Raw genomic sequence first — 20,321 nt, 5'->3', positions numbered from 1 at the left:
CTGGTATATTGGTACCGTAACTGCTAATATTAGTAATTACAAATGTGCAATATATACTGTAGTTCACTGTATACCTACATGTGATTGTTCTAGGGCTGTTAAGTGGGGAACTTTCCCCTATAATTTCAGATTCCCCCTAAAATTGTGAATGACAACTACACTGTGTACTTAGGTTAAGCATGTTTCTTAAAGTGGCACACGAAACTGTCAAAAATGCCAGTTTAGTATGTATTGTAAAAGTTCCAGTACGTAATGTAAAAGTTTCCAGGATTAAAATGCATATACACAACCTTAATATGCTCTTAGATTCAGGTGGTCTAATTTTTAAACTAGCTACATGACTACCAAAAATTCCTAGGTAGTGATGGAACCCAGGTTAACTCAGTTTCTTGGATTAAGCTTGTTTTCAAAATAGCACACTCAACTTTCAAAAGTTGTCCTTAAAATTAATTCGATCTCAGAATGTGTAATTTTAAAAATTTTCTAGGGCAATTTTCCTTCAAAATAGCATACACACAAAACCATCAGAATTTAATCTCAAAAGCTTGTGATTTAAAAAAAAAATTGCTTTGAGAATGGCCCTACAACCCCAAGTTTAAAAATTGTCTTGGAGGATATTCACCCAGATCTGTTAGATTACTAGTGCTTTACCAAAACAATTCTCACACAATAAAATATTTCTGCAGTATATTCAACATGGCATGCATGCACTACTAATAGAACTGTGTGCATGAGCAGTACTTATGCATCAACCACTGATAAGATCTGGCATTCTGGCTTTGCCACTTCACAAAAATCAACACTCCTGACACAGCCTAGACTAACTAGCCTGGCAGCTATTTCAACTGTGAAATAATATGGTCATGAATTTAGACAAGTGTAGCTAGCTACGTATCATAGCAGTCACCTCCCTAATCCATCCACAGGAAAATCCTACCTGCGGGCTATATAATATTATGTACTATGTTTATACTTTTGTGTATCATTTACATACTGCAGTATAAGTAATAATATTGTTTTAATAATAGAAACCAAATGAAAGCATACAAATACCAACTTGCATAATAGGAATGTATTTAACTAACCAAAAACACAAAGAAAAAATATGTGTATATATGGTTAAGTTTGTATGTGTGTCAATGTCATATCAGTCCAAAAGCTTCGTTCCCAGATTAAAGGATCCTAAAGTCCACTTTAGCATTAATTCCTGTCCTTTCACCAGGACATTTAGAAACCACGACAATCTTATGCTTCCCCTTGCTCAGTCCTGTATAGGTATGAGGACTTGTACCTATATAATATTAATTAGTGGACAGTACAGCTCAGTGTTACTGTACTCACAATCTACTTTAGCTTCTCTGTCCAGCCTGCAAGTAAAGGAGGCATCTGCATGTGCAGTAAATGTGATTGTTGCAGTGTCACTTGTTGTTTCAAGATCAGTAGCAATGCTTTGTACCTCATTGCAGCCTATAGTTAGTTATACACAATAAATCTATCTACATGCATGATGAATGTATTATGCATGCAATTGTATATGTATGCACAGAGCTAGATAATATTGCAATGAGTCATGCTGTGATGTTAGTTTATCCCACATATACAACTCACTTAAACAGTCAGCCTCAGTGCCATCCCAGGTCCCATCATTTTGACAGGCCCTACTGCTGCTGCCACGAAGTACATATGTACCATCACATGAAAAACTGCAAGAGTCTCCTTCAGTAGCAACTCCATCATCTCCCAGTGAACAGCCAATCATTCCATTATCAGGAGCAGGAAGTGGAGGACATGCACCATCTAGTAAAGCAGTTATAGCAAACAGTATAAATTTTATGTAACGTTTTTAGTGGTCTTTACTAAGCAACTTGTATTTAATTAAAAGCATGTTATATAAACAGTTACTTAAGATGGGCTTTGATCAGCTTCAGCATTATACCAATTACTGTATAGCCTAAATTTTTTTTGCTGATTTTGTGGTTTTGGGGGTTACTAACAAAACTTTGATTCTAGCCCTCCATATAATATAATACAGTTTAGAAGTGTTTGCAAATCCGCAAATTTTTTATTTTGGTTATTATGGTAATGTCAGCTGTGTATATAGTTTTCATTATTGAGCAATGAAAGATTCATGCTGATCATGCATGAATGATTATTTAATGACTGGAAGCAAGCTTTTTATACACACATACTGACATACACACATAATGAAAGAAGAAAATACTTTGGTGCACTCATAATGTGCATTCTATATCAGTAAAACAATTATTAATGATACATGGCAACATGCAGGTTATGTTAACAATACTGGTGTTGATATGCTGGAAGCACTTTAGTGATTTCACTATATAAAAACACTGATATTTACACAAACCCAGACCTGGTACACAGAGTGACTCATCACCACTCCAAATTCCACCAGTGCAACTCCTTGAAGCACTACCATGTAGTACAAGACCACCATCACAGGTGAAGTCACAAGAATCACCATTATTGGCTTCTCCATCATCTCCCAGTGAACATGAAACTTGTCCATTATCAGGAGCACTTAGTAGTGGACATGTTCCTGTGTACAAAGCATGTAGCATTTCAAGAGTATATAGTTACTTGTTATATACAGTGAAATGTAATCGTTTTATATTCTTTTAATATGTCATTGAATTGATGATTATGTTGCATACCTCCAATGCACGTTGCATCTTTACCATTCCAGTTACCACTACTTCTACACTTCCTACTGGTACTACCCTCCAACTCAAAGCCATCATTGCATGAGAATTTGCAGGTCTCCCCTTCGTTGGGAACTCCATCTCCTCCCAGTGAACAATCAATCATTCCATTATCAGGTGCAGTAAGTGGTTCACATGTGACTCCATCAACTAAAGTGACCACAAACAGAAGATGATGGGGTAACAATGTAAACAGATTGTTTATTCACTGTAATGTTTTCATATAATTAATACACCTCTAAATACCTACAGCAAGTATTAATTGAATTGACCAATTGACCTAGTTCCAGTCTTTGCCATGCTAGAGCTACATGCTTACTGCAATACTGTATGTGTTCATAAATGCATAGCTAGCTAACTGACCATACATTATTCTGAATACAAAACTACAAATAAAATACAGGCTGGCAACCAGCTAATTGTGTGTTAGATTTATAATATGCAGCAATCAAGTAGAACCTCATTAATACTCAAGATGTACTTAAAAATCTCTCTAGTGTTAGTCTTATACCTCCTGTTCTCTCTGACTACCATATGCCCACCACCAGTTATCAATATATGGTGCATGTTCACCCTGTATTTACCTGCAGTACACACTGCATCACTTCCGGTCCATGTTTCATCAGCCTTACATCTCCTGGTGGTAGTACCACTCAGGACAAAACCATTATTGCATGAAGCTGTACATTTGTCTTGAGGAGTTGGTAGTCCATCATTTCCAAGTGAGCAGTCAATCTTTCCATTGTCAGGAGCAGTAAGTGGTGGACACGATTTTACTGTAAACATATAAAACATGTACAGTACAAAGTCAACATTATAGAATTATGTAATTCAAATAATTAATTGAATTATGAAATGTAATTAAGAATTAATGTAATGTATTTACCTTTATTGCACTTTACATCACTGCCACTCCATTTTCCATTACGACGGCGAAGTCGACAGTTTCTAGTTTTCTTTCCTTGTAATTCATAGCCATCATCACATGTGAAGGTACATTTGTCACCAATGCTAGGAACTCCATCTTCCCCCACAGAACAATCTATTGCTCCATTGTTGGGAGCATCAAGTGATGGACATTGGGTAACTACATAATGGAAGAGCAAAGTAATACATAGCTACATGAAATTAAAGTGAATCAAGTAAGGCAAATTAATGATTGTATGCTTATGTAAGATGATTACTTTATAAGTGTCAACCAAAATTAGTGAAAAGTGGTTTGAGTGCATTTTTATAATTAAAATATGAGATGGAATTTCGGAAAATCAACCATATAGGCATATTTGACACCTAAAATATTTAATGATCAAATAACAAACTAAATCTATTAATTTTGTTAATGATTGTAAGCCACTCTCAATACCTTATTATAAATTATAAGAAAATTATTTAAAACTGTGCCATGCTCTTATTAGCAACTCACTAAACATGAAATTTCTAATTTTTACATGCATCCATATGGGTGATTCATACCTTCTTCACACTTTGTTTCAGTACCACTCCAGGTCCCATCAGCCTGACAGGTCCTAGATGTGCTGCCTTGTAACTCAAAACCTGTGTTACACATGACAGTGCAAGAATCTCCCTCGCTAACTACTCCATCATCTCCCAGTGAACAATCAACGATTCCATCATTAGGAGCAGTGAGTAGTGGGCATACAGGTTGTACAGTAACTAGAGAAGTGAATAGTTAAACAAAATCATATGTTTGTATGCTTGTACACAATATTCTTGTAGTACCACAGTGCATTTGTATAGACATGCAGTAATTGGATACACCTGTACTTGGATATGTTTATATACATTATTTGTGTCAACTGCCTGATTTTAAAATAAAACTTTATTAGTCAGTGTTGGTAATGTTATATATTGTACGTACTTTACAGTACCTCTGTTGCACATGGCCTCTGTACCACTCCACATCCCATCATTCTGACAGGTCCTAATATCACTACCAGTTAGGTCATAGCCATCATCACATGTGAAACTACAGGTGTCTCCTTCATGTGGAACTCCATCATCTCCCAGTGAACAGTCAATACCTCCATTGTCAGGAGCAGTGAGTGGTGGACATGTAATTTCTAAGGGTTTATTAAAAATTTGCTGACAGTATTTTATTAATACATCACATCAGTTTTTAGAATGAATTGTATAACATTAATAACATAATTGTAGTGTTCATATAATAAATATAAATACCAAGTTTTTGAAACATAGTATATATGGCAAAATGCATGAGCAGCACACTGAGTGTTAGAGTAGCAGTCAATGCTAGTCATATTACGTACTCTTGAGCACACAGCCTCTGTCCCACTCCAAGTGCCATCATCCTGACAGGCCCTAGTTGTACTACCACTAAGGTCATAACCATCATCACATGAGTAGGTACAAGTGTCTCCAGGATTAGCTTCTCCATCATCTCCCAGTGAACAATCAACATCTCCATTATCAGGAGTAGTGAGTGGTGGACATGTGGGGACTATGCATAAATAGAATGAAACAATCACAAATGGTACCAGCAATCAAATAAGTACATACATAACTAGCAGTTAGTTTGCTTATGCTGTTTCATGTGTGTTTATTGCTGAGTGCCATGTTATACACAAACATCAGTATGTATGCACATCACAAAGCTATAATATTAGGTACTCATGGTATACCCATAGCTTAGGGAAGCTCAATTAATACTTTGGTCTATATTACTTACTTCTTGTACAAGTAGTGTCAGTACCACTCCAGCTCCCATCATCTCCACATGTTCTACTGGTACTACCTCCTAGTTCATAACCATCATCACATGTGAAGGTACAAGTGTCTCCAGGATTAGCTTCTCCATCTCCTCCCAGTGAACAATCAATATCTCCATTATCAGGAGCGGTAAGTGGTGGACATGTTACTACTGTAGATCAAAATACGTACCAATGTAAATGTGAACACAGCTACCCATACGTAGTTGGACATTTATCTTATTCACAGTATGCAATATAATATATACGTATATATATATATATATATATATCAGTTTTCTAATAATTGTAATTTTGTAAGAAGCTTCTCATTATAATAATAGACCCTTGGTGATCATTATACATATGTATTGAACATAAGGAAACTATATAGTATTGTGGCACAATGTAAAATTGTGCACTTTTTCATAAAAGCATGAAACTTTTTCCACATACAGTAAGTAGTACTCCTCATGACATAATTTGTTTGATATAGTGCCATTGCAGATTTGATCATAAGTGACCTTTATGGCCATGTTAACCCAGAAATTTTATCATTTCTGTCTTTATCTCCTTGAGGAATTAATTAACTCATGGTATAAAATTAAAGATATTATTGAATGAAACAACTTAGCCTTTTATTTTGAAATTAATAGGAGATAATTTACCTCCCCAAGAGCAGTTAAACTCAGATAATTTTGCAACTAATAAAAGCAATCACAACTCCAAAACCTTTGATACAATGTTTTAGATAAATACAGAAATGATAAAATTTCTGGGCAAAAATGGCCATAAAGGTCACCAAAGTCAAATCTGCAATGGCATTTTATCAAAAATACATGTCATGAGGAATATTATATATGTGGAAAGTTTTGTGCTTTATGAAATTTGGCTAATTTCGAGGGCTACGTCGTATACTAATATTATATGTAGCCCATGCAGTAGTCAATTATTTATATCATTATAAATCGGTGCACTAAAGTGGTATATAGTCTCATGTGTCTGAGCCATAACATCATGCATACCTCTTGTACAAGTAGTGTCAGTACCACTCCATCTCCCATCATCTCCACATGTTCTACTGGTACTACCTCCTAGTTCATAACCATCATCACATGTGAAGGTACAAGTGTCTCCAGGATTAGCTTCTCCATTATCTCCCAATGAACAGTCAATATCTCCATTATCAGGAGCAGTGAGTGGTGGACATGTGGGGACTATGCACACATGAAATGAAACAATCACAAATGGTACCAGCAATCAAATAAGTACATATATAATTAGCAGTTAGTTTGCTTGTGCTGTTGCATGTGTGTTCATTGCTGAGTGCCATGTTATACATAAACATCAGTATGTATGCACATCACAAGGCTATACTAGGTGCTCATGGCATATCCATTGCCAGTGTTGGGACAGTTACTTTTTATAAGTAACTAGTTATATATTACAGATTACTTGCGATAGAACTATTTAGATACAGTTACATATTACCCAAAAAATAAAGTATATAATAATATTACATATTATATTACTTTGCGTCCACAGCCTTAAGCTGTCATGTGTGAAACCACCACCTTATCACGTGACATGATTGCATTGCTGGGCAATGTGCAAATCTTGTAAGAAGCTGGTGAATAAGCTTCATTCAGTAGGCTTCATTACTTTGCTGTGGCTAGGCATTACACAATGGATTACTAACAAGATTAGTAACTTCGTTACTCGTAGTAATAATATTAGGTAATATTAGACTCGTTACAGTCACTATATTACTTAGGTAATGCATTACATTTGTACGTAAAAGTAACTTGAGTTATATTACCTGTTTTTATAGCTTATTTTGTTATACTGCTTAGTTACCGCAAAAGTAATAATATTACATAACACGTTACTTATGTAACCCGTTACTCCCAACACTGCCCATAGCATAGGGGAGCTCAATTAATGCTTTGTCTAATAATTTACTTACTTCTTGTACAAGTAGTGTCAGTGCCACTCCAGCTTCCATCATCTCCACATGTTCTACTGGAACTACCTCCTAGTTCATAACCACCATCACATGTGAAGGTACAAGTGTCTCCAGGATTAGCTTCTCCATCATCTCCCAGTGAACAATCAATATCTCCATTATCAGGAGCAGTAAGTGGTGGACATGTAACTACTGTAGGTCAAAATAGGTACCAATGTAAATGTGAACACAGCTACCCATACTGTACGTAGTTGGACATTATATCACATATCAAATCGTAATACATTTAATTTCTCATTAAAAACATGTTTTGGAAAGGAATAACAGTTAGTACGCAATATATATATCAGCTTTCTAATAACAGCCAAAGATAATATGTAGGTGATTTCATTTCAGAGTTATGAACATTTATATTACCCATGAATTTTGAGATAATTTACACCCCAAGGGCAGATACACTCAGATAACTTTGCAGCTAATAACTTCAAAACTTTTGGTACCTTGTTTTAACATGTCAATTAAAGCCTCAGGGAGATGAAGACAGAAATGATAAAATTTCTTGGCAAAAATGGCCATAAATGTCACCAAAGGTCAAATCTGTGATGGCATTATATTAAAAAGTACATGTCATGAGGAATATTATACATGTGGAAAGTTTCATGAATTTATGAAAAATTGCATAATTTGGCAAACTTTTAGGGGCTACACCGCTATACTAATACCATAATTTATGTAGCCTGATCATTATGAGCTTATAAATTGGTGCACTGAAGTGGTACATATAGTCTTGTGAGACTGACCCATAACACAATGCATACCTCTTGTACAAGTAGTGTCAGTACCACTCCAGTTCCCATCATCTCCACATGTTCTACTGGTACTACCTCCTAGTTCATAACCATCATCACATGTGAAGGTACAAGTGTCTCCAGGATTAGCTTCTCCATCATCTCCCAGTGAACAATCAATATCTCCATTATCAGGAGCAGTAAGTGGTGGACATGTTGGAACTAAATGAAACAGAATCACATATTTAGCATCAGTTAGCCATCAGTACTAAACATAATAGATAATTACTATATTATAGTAGTTGTTTGTGTTGATGTTATTATATGTGTATTATGTTTATTTATATCAGTACATATAAATACTGTACATTTTGTTACTCTACAAAAAATGCTTTCAGTTAAGTACTGAAAAGTAAATTGTGAGCATAAATTGTGTATGTGCTTACTCTTAAATAATGCTTTTATCAAAATAATATGATACTTACTTCTTGTACAAGTAGTGTCAGTACCACTCCAGCTCCCATCATCTCCACATGTTCTACTGGTACTACCTCCTAGTTCATAACCATCATCACATGTGAAGGTACAAGTGTCTCCAGGATTAGCTTCTCCATTATCTCCCAGTGAACAATCAATATCTCCATTATCAGGAGCAGTAAGTGGTGGACATGTTGGAACTGTAAAAACCATGCATGTGTACAAGTGTGTATAAACTAACAAGTGGGAAATGTGTGACTTCTAGATAGTAGATAGTGTATATACATAATTGCTAGTAATTATTTTACATTGTAAATGTGTAATTTTTACTGTAACACTATTAAAAAAATCAAAATTACCAGTTGAGATAACAGTTCAAATGACATTAATACCTCTCTTGGTGCATGTCACATCAGTGCCATGCCATCTCCCATCACTCTGACAGATCCTTGTGGCAGCAGTACCATTTAGATCAAAACCATCATCACATGTGAAGGTACAAGTCCTTCCAGGAGTAGGAATGCCATCTCCTCCCAGAAAACAAACAATATCTCCATTATCAGGAGCAGTAAGTACTGGACATTTTATCACTATAAGTAAACTGATGTAAACAACATAGTGATCAAAAAGAAAAAAAAACTCTAGTAACTACAATGTAACTATTATCTGGCTGTTTTCTGTGCTATTGGCAGTGTAACTAGCTAGGTAGGATATACGTATACAATAGGACAGGATGAGGTCGAACATCATGTGCATGGTGTATAAAATTGGAAATGAGGGATATTGTCAACATTATTTCCTAGAAAAATTGCTTATTTCATTTATTATTATCCACTAGGAACTTGCTGAATCAGAATCTTTGAAATCAAACCAATATTGAATGCGTGTTGGAATTACATACGAAATAAACATAATAAATATTGTTCATTATTCATGCTCTTGATGTTAACTAGGCTCATGTATTATTTACCTTTTGTACATACTGGTTGAACTGAATTCCAGGATTGATCTTTCTGACACACCCTTTTGGCAGGTCCATTCAGCTTATAACCATCATCACATGAGAATGTACAACTTTCTCCTTCATTTGCAACTCCATCATCTCCAAGTGTGCATGAAATACCTCCATTTTCAGGAGCACTAAGCGGTGGGCATACTGGCACTGTGTAGACAGAATTATTATATACATTACTGTGATATACATAATATGATTGAACATGTAAAGGAGGCCATGCAGGTCTTCTTACACACCCAATTCTTTAACCTTAAAATAAACATGATTTTGTTTTAATATATAAAAATAGCCCCATGTTTCCTTTTGTAGCAATGTAGTTCACTTATGATCAAATTTATAGCAAAGACACATCTCCAATTTGTAGATGTGAATCACCACAATTAGAATATATATGTGGAACCTTTGTATACATATTTATTTAGTTTACTATCAGCCTAATATCATGATCATTCATTACCCACCTTTCATGCAGGAAGCTTGTGTACCACTCCACGTTCCATCAATCTGACATGACCTACTGGCACTGCCACTTAGTACATAATCATCATCTCATGAGAAGGTACAAGTGTCTCCAGTAAATGGGCTGTCACGTCTTAGGGTACAATCAATTGCTCCATTATCAGGAGCATTGAGCAATGGACAGGGAACTACATAATAAAATACAGATGTGGTACGTTATACAGTGTAATTAGAAAATAAAACTTTCACAGATATACTCGTGTATGCATTTATGATAATAATCAGAAATGTGCATGGTCATGGCTAAATCAGGCTAATATATTATGTATTCTTATCTTATTGTAGTACACAACAGTATACTGTACATGTAACAATCACTATTAATATACAGTAATAAAACTAGCACAATAGTTAACCTGGACAAGTTGAAGGATCTGCACAGGCTCCATCGTCATTGACTATTTGTCCCTCAGGGCAGAAACATCCTTCAGCACACCCACTAATGCATGACTTGTTGATGTTATCACAAGTTTGAGGGCAGATGGAACCACATGGCTTAAACAACATATTTGCAGGACAGTTAACAGCTACAGGAGATCAATGAAATACAGTATACATACAGTGTTCCTATACATATTTGTGTACTTACGACAGTTATAAAATGCTCTCCAGTCAGGAAGAGCTACACCAGCAGCAGCACAAGCAGCAGCATAAGTAGCTAAACTCTCACAGTAACATTTCTCTCGATCGTCCTCATTACAAAAGCAGAGATCATTGACACAGTTTCTTTGAAAGAATCGTGGACTTATTACTCCATTACAAGGCTCAAAATACTTTTCAGAGAGGGCTGCACATCTAGCATTTGCAGCTTCTACAAGATTGCGATCACAGAATTCTTCTTCTGGAGCAACACAACCAGTTGTATTACCAACAATCCAGCTGTTGCCAAAATCATTTGGTCTTCGCAAGATGTTACCTTCTCTATCCTTAAGGTCATCACTTGGATTGCCATTGTAGTTTCCACATAAGCCACATAGTCTGTCCTGCCATTTTTTGGATACTGTGACCTCCACACGATATAAACCATCATAAAACACTCTAACTCCATGCACTGGGAAAAGCACATTGGGGTGTCCTCCAGTTCGTAGAACTTGCACATCATCATTTTCTACTATCACTCTGTCACCATCATTAGGCTGTAGGACACCATCAATGGTGATCGTTCCTCCATTACCTCTACCTAGTACTATTGTGTGACCTCCACCAGTAACAGTCACTTGATCAGTGCAAGATACCAATTCATTATGCAGTTCATTTCTAACAACAACACTAAACTCATCACTGTCACATGGAGTAGAGAGAACATATTCACAATTTCCTTGGAAGTCAAAATTACGAAGGTCAAATGTTTGGTAGTGAGGGTCACCGGCGGCATATAGCATGTTGGTCCATCAAGTAAACAAGCTTGTGCTTCACATTCAAACTTGCGATTATGGCAAGTGCACTTTGAAGAACAATTTGGCTGTATCTGCTGACCATCTTCAACCAGCACACCATTGTATTCACAAGCTGTAATTAATATTTATAAATATCACAGCCAAACATGCATGGCATTTTACCTGTACAAACATGAGCATCTACACACTTTCCATCAAGTAAGAACTGCCCAACAGGACAGAAACAACCCTCAGCGCATCTCCCTTCACAAATCACATTCATGTTGTCACATGTTTGGGGGCAGAATGGACCACACTGTTGGAAGACCATTCCTTCTGGACAATCAATTGCTAAAGAGAAAACAGAGCAGGCAATTGATTTGTGCATAGCTATTTGTGCATAGCAACAGCATTTTTTTGAATTTCAGTTCAACTTACGACAAAACTCAGCTCGCCAGTTAGATGGCTGGACTCCACTATCAGCACAAACACTAGCATAGCCAGACAGGGCATCACAAATAAATTGTTCACGCTCAGCAGAATCACTACAACAGTAATCAAATTCACAATCATCAATATAAGGAGATGGATCTACTACAGCATTACAGGCACTGAAAACACTCTGCCTCATTACACCACATCTTTCCCGTGCTTCTGCCACAGTATTGGCACTATTGTCACAAGTGGGTAAAGAACCAGCATTTCGCTTTGCCAGTAGCCCTCCAGGACAACTCAGAGCTGTGGATGAAGTGGGATCATCATTGGCATCACCATTGTAGTTTCCACATAGCCCACAAAGTGTCCCCTTTCCTTTTAACTCAGTTGACACTTGTATACGTAAAAAGTGATTTCCATCATAATACACATAGAGACCATGTTCCCTAAGAGTCACATGAATACGTCCACCAGTGCGTCGTACGACAATGCTAGTATCTGATGGGTAAGTCTGATCACTGGATGATTGCGATACACCATCAAGGGTTAGATGAGATCTCTGGCCAATATAAATTTCCCTAGGTGTGCTACCCTCCACCTTAATCCTTACACCTCTAACACAGGATATTCCAGATCTAGATCCACATGCATCATTATTAGCTGATATTACAAAGTCAGTGCTTCCACAAGATTGAGCCATAACATATTCACACTCTCCCATAAAGTTAAAACGGCGCACATCAAAGCTGGTATAGTGAGGATCACCACTAGCAGCACAGGCTGGTCCATTGATGGAAGGACAAACAAGTGGTTCACACGTAAATTGTCCATCATTTTGGCATGTACATTTACTATCACACTGTGTTAGTACTTGCTCCCCAATTTGATATTCAATTCCATTATTAGTGCAAGCTGTAATTAAAAGAGGAAACAATGCAATATTATATCATAGGACATTCATACAAGAAAGGATAATAATTTACTTACTGACAGGCTCTTCTTTTGTATCATGAATGCAATAAACATATTTTCCTGGTGTGCCAAGGTTACTTTCACCCTCAATGTTGACAATGTCTGCTGTGCCAGAAGCTGCATGGGTTATAGCCTCATCGTCAACACTAATTCCAACTTGAGCATGATGTCCATTACTTGTACCCCACTGAATGCCATCATCCAAATAGTTGTATATCACACATGTTTCTTCTCCATTTGTAGCAATTATTGCTTGAAAAGTGTTGGTCTATTGTCAAACAACAGTTTTGAAAGTAATATAACTACATACATACATATACATATGCACAAGTTAAGGTTGTCTCTGTTGTAAGAATCACATTGTCGGTATATGTATTAGTATTAGTAAGAAAGCAAATCATAATTATGTGTACCTGAGCATTGTCACCCCCACTAGCCACAACATTCTCCCAGGTTGCAACAAATAGCTCAGTAGATTTAAATACCGGCCGCAGTGGAAAAGCAGCTTTTACACTGTCATCAGCTTGTGTACGTAGAGTTGGATCATCAGTTTTACCAGACTCAATGTCTCCCATGTTACCAATATCAGCCCAGAATGGAGCAATCAGTATGTAGCCAAACCCCAATGGAAATGGATTTGACATATATGGAATTGGGTCTTCAAAGTTCCTAAACAGTGATATTCCACCATCTCTTAGTACCTGCAACACACATGTAATGGACAACTTTACTACTACACATTATTCTGCAAATTTATCAGGTATAATACATACACAGTCAGAATGTCAGATTAGTGATCATGACTAAAGCAAGACAAAAATTAAGATTTGATGATATGTCTTGATTCTTTCTAGTGCTGCCAGTATTAATTTTCTGTTGTAGACAGCTATAGCAGCAGCAGCAGCAGCAGCAGCAGCAGCAGTAGCAGCAGCAGCAGCAGCAGCAGCAGCAGCAGCAGCAGCAGCAGCAGCAGCAGCAGCAGCAGCAGCAGCAGCAGCAGCAGCAGCAGCAGCAGCAGCAGCAGCAGCAGCAGCAGCAGCAGCCAACAACAGCAGTCAGCAGCAGCAGCCAACAACAGCAGTCAGCAGCAGCAGCCAACAACAGCAGTCAGCAGCAGCAGCCAACAACAGCAGTCAGCAGCAGCAGCCAACAACAGCAGTCAGCAGCAGCAGCCAACAACAGCAGTCAGCAGCAGCAGCCAACAACAGCAGTCAGCAGCAGCAGAGCAGCAGCAGCCAACAACAGCAGTCAGCAACAGCAACAGCAGCAAGTAAGCAAGCAACAGCGGTTGTAGCAGCAGAGACAACAGCAAGTGTATAGCCATAGAATATCAAAGAGATGCTAGGAACATTTTGCTTGTAAAATCTGAGATCAACAACCTTAATTTAAACAGAAGCAGTAGCTAGTGTGCTTTCCCAGCAGTGCCTAAGTTGTTGATGCGATACACTAGTAGCCATCAATGATGCTGACTGTTCTTGCATTTTCATGCTACCTTGACCTTAGCTGTGGCTAATTATCTTGGCTCTATGTGCCGGCTACGTATACGTACTAGCTAGCAAACTGTGACTGACTTACACACAATCCAGCATATAGCCTGCCGCATACACGAAATCCACCATCAATAGAATTACCACAGTCTGAATCCACGTTGTCTCCAAGCCTCGTGCTAGTTTGCGTTCCCAACTTTAAAAATTGGTCAATAGGAACGCACACAGTGTGGTGTAACAGGTATAGCAAAACAATAACACTGCTCGCTTTGTTAATCTTCATGTTGCAAGATTGTCCAAGCAAGTAGCTAACTGATACTCTCCTCTGAATTCCACCCTTTTTATATTCAATGTGATGCATAAAACGGGGAAATACGGTTGTCGACCTTTGCTTTTGTTTATGCTTTGACCCACGCATATGCATATTCATGATACGTAATATGACGCAACATGACGAAACATATCGTAGCACCATGACTTAGACTTATTTTACGCGCCCCCTTTAATATCTTCAAAGGAGGTGTTAGATTGTGCGATATTAATCTAACACTGCAGTCTATTGAGCTATTATACTAAGAAGCTAGAGCTTTCAGTGTCTTTATAGTGTTTGTGTGTGTGTGTTGTGTGTGTGTGTTGTGTGTGTGTGTTGTGTGTGTGTGTTGTGTGTGTGTGTGTGTGCAATACTGGCGTAGCTAAGTAGGGAGTAAATATGCCACACATCAGGCTCTTTTTATTGTAATAATGAGCCTAATTTGCAACTTCAATGTAGGCTGTAGATAGGTTCACAAGTACATAGCTATGTGTAGTTTAAACATTATAGCTATAGCTAGTGTTGCTGATTCAAAAATGATCAATTAAAACCACTACACCCATTAGGTAATGAACGCCCACATGTTATGTAGCTTTATGGTCAATTGCATTATCACCATTAGCACACCATTACACAGTAAAAGAATTGACCGCAGTGTGAACTGACATGTGTGTCTCACGTACATCACCTTAGGCTAAATTTAACAGTCCAATTTTCCTCTGGTATGTATATAAGTATAGGATATTATTATACACATTTACTTGTGTACAATCAGTCTCAACATCTTGTATTATTCCAAACTTAATTAAGTGTGCTGGCATGCTATACTGTGAGAACAATTATATTATTAATTATATTAATGTGTAGACTAATGGCGTAAATACACTATATTGATGGTATGATACTTACTTTATAGACTGCTTAATATTTTAGTGTCCTAAATGTATCCAAAACAGTACAGTCAAACCGTAAAAAGAGTACAGCCATCTTGAAAAAATGTGATAACAAAGGGTGGTGGCCAAGAATTGCTGCAGTAATGTTAATTCCAACTAAGTTGTGAATCCTGGTAGTGCATACACTGAAACACTTCACATTAGTTAGTTTCACCAATTTGAATTCTGAGTCAACAAAGTGATACATATGGTACTGTAGGTGCATACAATTACATTCAATGATTAAATCTACATATATACATAAATGTAGACCATATAGTAGCAACTACATGTGTGTGGGACTTAACAAGATACTGACACTCATATCACAAAATATTCCACATACGCTTGAGGTTAATTAGCACTAATCAACTGCACGATAGTGACTGACTTGCATTCAAATACTTGTGACATCATTTGCAATTTATATGCCATAATGACTATTATTATAATATTTTTTGGTAAAGATTACAATTTTACTCTCACTGTCAAGATGTATACTTGCTATGTATACATGCTCTATGTATACATCACTTAGACTGCAGTGGTGTCTCTGCATGTGGTGTCTCTGCATGTATTTCATGTAAGTTAACATTTAGCTATTGGCTGTTCCTCTGAAAGCACTGTTTGCAAAGTGCTGATTGTATTAAAACTGACTTTTTATCATACAGGTTTGGAGCAAGACGACATGTATATTATTGTTGGTTCTCCTGAGTAAGTATGTGACATTCTAATATATGCATGGCCAAGTTATGATCTATACAAGTGTCTTTCTGTTATGAAAAACATCTCTTCCTGTTGTGCTGACAATAGGAAGTCATTTAAGTAGCTTATATTTATTACTGTACAGTATTTGTCTTGTATGCACATACACACAGGGTGTACATACAAATGGACAATGTACATTCTCATGTACATGGGTCAGTGTAACTTTACTATTGGAAGTGTACGATTTCCTTCAAGCAATGAATAATCCATTAATAGTTTACTACTGACTGAGGAAGTACTTTGATAATCTACAAAATGTACATTGTATGCTGTTATCATCCAAAGGTCTTGCCCCTTCAAATCAAGCTGCATAAGTCTTCCCTGTTATACAAGTTTTAAGTGAACAGGTGTTGTGCAGTGAACACATACAGTGTATATTTGGTCACAGACATACACAAGTGGCAAAATACTCCAACTGTAGTATGTAAACATAGAGAATATAAAAATAATTATAATGTCCATTTGGTTCCACATGAGGTACTTTGAGATAATAAGTCATTCTCTAGAGAGTTCCTATGGATACATATACATGAAATTGACAAGGAGAAAACATCCTGACCACCTGGCAGACTCATGTAAGCGTTCGAGCATAAACCGGATAGCTGCAGGTTTGAGGCTGCCCATGGATTTTTTCTCCTTTCTGCACCTTTTCAAACACACTTATATAACATCTTTAAACAAGCAGTAGAACCAGGTGTCATACACACCTGTGCTGTAAAGCCTTAATATACAAATAAATAAATGCAGTATGTTTAAAATCTCAATGTACATTGTCATTATGTTATCTTCGGCTTTTAAAACAGTTCTATGATTATATCAGTTTACAAGCACATAATTATCTTTAGATGTAATACAATTACAGACGTATAGATTAAAGTGACATCATGTCACTTTAGATCTGTCAAGATTTGCTAATCACTCAACTAACACCCAAACAATAACCACCCACATAAATTGTATTACAGTATATGTGTGTGGGAAAATGTTCCATTATTGGCATTAACTCCCATTACTATCCTGCAAATGGTTATAAGTAATGTAGGAAGTGTTTGTTTTGTCTGATCAGCATCATTTCATTTGTTACACAAGTCATTATGTACAATGAACCTGTCTATGATAGACACTCTGGGACTCAGAATTTTAGTTCTATGTATTTGCTGAGATTTTCCTCTTTCAGATGTAAATATGTATGGAGCTATTGTAGACTCTTTGGGGCCAAAAACTTTGTCCTATTTCTGAAGGTTATACAAGAGTTTCATAGCAGTGGAAGTCTCCTACTCCTGCAGGTATACTAGTGCCTAGTGGACATTTAATTTCTACTTCAGTCTATCTTGATGACTATTAAATGTCCACTAGTATATCTATAGGTGTAGGTGACTTCCCCTCTTTCACTTATTTCTATTTCTATGATCCTTAAAATTTATGGAGTTTGCTTGTTTACTTTATTTATAATATAATCACAACTGGTAAATTTGCGCATAATTTATTACATCAAAAGAATGAATAATTCCAGACTTATCATAAAAATAGTCTCATGTATAACTGAAAAAATGGAAGTGGCTATAATGTTTCAAAGGCATCAGGCAGACTGGCAGGCATTTAGTTAGTCATTACTAAAATTGGAAGCATTTTTAGCTTGGCACTCTGAAGATACTTTTGAGCTTGACTCTACTTCACTAATACAGCCAAAGTACCATGAAGCTGTTTTAAAAAAAAATTATTTATTAATTAAGACTTTACAGTACAAGTGCTGAAGATCTGTAGGACTCCCGGTACAACAACCTGTTTAAAATTGCTACTGTTGTGAGAAAGTGTAGTCTCCAATGACTCTCCATGATCCCTAATATACAGTACTACTGTACTGCATGCATGATATTGTGTTTTTAATGTAGGGAGTTTGTTAAGAGAGGTTCCCCTATAGACTCAAGTTTGCAGAAGATGCAAATATCTATACGAATCATGAAATTCATTAAGATAACACAACCATGTAAATTGATTATGACCTTTGTGGATCTGCTATCCTCAGATACCATTGTACCACACATTCTTCTTACTTTAATTTGTCATCTTTTAAACCCTGGTATTGTATGTATATTGGAGATTAGACAATAGCCACCCACATATTTAGTATGCTAATAATGATGTGTGGGCAAACGTGCATTATCACCATTAACATCCATTATTGCCTGCAAATGTTTATAAGCTTATTGAAATGTAGACAGTATTTGTTTTGTCAGATCACCAACGTTTAAGTAATTGACCGCTGATGCATCATTGCCTTAGGCAAAGCCCAAATGTGCAACTGTCTACTGTCTGATAAGTTTAGGTCATTTCATAATATATCAAGATTTAATAATAAAGGAGAGGCTTATGTATGATTGCTCAATTTAGTTACATTACATGCGTAATACACACACACATCAGTAAAAGATAACACTCATAAAGATCATTGGGTAAGAACTTATCAAGTATGACCATCATTAAAAAGAACAGAGATTATAACCAGGATTTGTGCAAACATTATGCATGTATTATGGATGTGCTAGCACTGTTATGGCCTAGCCTAGTATGTAGCTACGTTTGTATATGATAGTATTATAATGAAATTAATCTGACAAATAAAATGTAGCTTAACTTTTCTGACGTAGTAACTAACGGTATGAGTAATATTTTCTGGTATACACTTATAATCCATTATGTATCCATTATCACTTACGTAACATTAATTTTTCAAATCATCAAATCAACAGCTTTGAGGTCAAGTGTTAATGATACCATACACTGATACACGTGGGTGAAAGATATCTTTGAAGTGTATACTTTCTTCCAAAATGTGACAGACAAGCCATCAATAGTTAAGTAAATATTAACGTGTAGGCAAATACACATTAACACACCACTACTCATAACAAAGTATGGATAGTATGTCTTACATACTCTGATAGGCGTGTCTCTTCTTTATCACCTTAGTTTTCTACTCATAGGCAATATTGAATATGCTTGCATTATATATATATACATATATATTATTCAAAGCTTGTCATAAATATAACAAGCATGCATGAAATATACAGTACCACAATTTAGACATTTTTAATTTAATGTAAATATAAGTTGGGAGAAATTTCTTATTAGACCATACTTTGTAGGAAGAGGTGTAAGTATCTACAGGGCACAGGAAGTCACTTGATATTCAATAATTTTATCATCGTAAGTGCTAGCTAACCCACTAGGAAGTCAGGACTTCTACATAGCCATACCTATACGATCTTGGAATCGCATGAAAGTAGTGAATTTCAAATTTTGAAGACATTGAGTTAACAAAAAGACTCATAGGTTATAAAACTTTATTTATTATGAAAACTTACTCTATGTAGTACATTGATGCAAAGACTATAAGATTATATTGTGCATGTGTTTCATAACTGTATAGAACAACACTGTTGAATACATAAAACATTAAAAGATAATAATCGCAATGATGAATACTGGTACTTTAGCTGGCAGAATATATAGCCATGTATGCTTGTTGTTGATTAGCAGTAATCAACCACAAGACAGTAATTGATCTGTAATTAAATATCTTTGATGTGCATTATTTTTTATGTTTAAAGATATAATACTTTTATTCATCAGGATTCATATTCCACGTGCACTTCACCTGGTGTCACTGTTGATAAGCTGGTTGTTCCTATTAATCTATATAGAAAGTATTGATATATCGTTAACACTGCTTTAATTCGCATTGAGCTGTCATGTACATTAAACATCATTTAAATTTTTCTTTTTAGGCTAGTTAGGACTCCTATACTCCACTCCCAGAC

At 36.3% G+C, this 20,321-nt stretch overlaps 2 protein-coding genes across 2 annotated transcripts; both read right to left on the bottom strand.

Annotated features, from left to right (window-relative positions):
• Positions 1-999: 999 nt before the first annotated feature.
• LOC136256170 (P-selectin-like) lies at positions 1,000-10,282 on the bottom strand. The gene is made up of 18 exons (XM_066049116.1): positions 10,160-10,282; positions 9,654-9,845; positions 9,076-9,273; positions 8,692-8,883; positions 8,237-8,428; positions 7,419-7,610; positions 6,478-6,669; positions 5,434-5,625; positions 5,016-5,205; positions 4,616-4,809; positions 4,200-4,400; positions 3,613-3,813; positions 3,311-3,502; positions 2,679-2,876; positions 2,378-2,563; positions 1,609-1,797; positions 1,342-1,467; positions 1,000-1,291 (listed from the first exon to the last, which is right to left on the bottom strand). Exons 1-18 carry the CDS (start codon positions 10,164-10,166, stop codon positions 1,173-1,175), a joined length of 3,153 nt encoding a protein of 1,050 aa, XP_065905188.1. The 5' UTR covers positions 10,167-10,282; the 3' UTR covers positions 1,000-1,172.
• On the bottom strand, positions 10,248-14,770 carry LOC136255096 (von Willebrand factor-like). The gene is made up of 9 exons (XM_066047816.1): positions 14,576-14,770; positions 13,414-13,701; positions 13,016-13,268; positions 12,032-12,940; positions 11,777-11,944; positions 11,522-11,726; positions 10,807-11,474; positions 10,574-10,744; positions 10,248-10,345 (listed from the first exon to the last, which is right to left on the bottom strand). Exons 1-9 carry the CDS (start codon positions 14,768-14,770, stop codon positions 10,248-10,250), a joined length of 2,955 nt encoding a protein of 984 aa, XP_065903888.1.
• Between the last annotated feature and the right edge of the window lie 5,551 nt (positions 14,771-20,321).

This window comes from Dysidea avara, chromosome 5 (assembly GCF_963678975.1).
Source record: "Dysidea avara chromosome 5, odDysAvar1.4, whole genome shotgun sequence".
Lineage (NCBI taxonomy): Eukaryota > Metazoa > Porifera > Demospongiae > Dictyoceratida > Dysideidae > Dysidea > Dysidea avara.
Note: the sequence above shows the minus strand (reverse complement) of the source record. Positions and strands in the feature narration are given on the sequence as shown.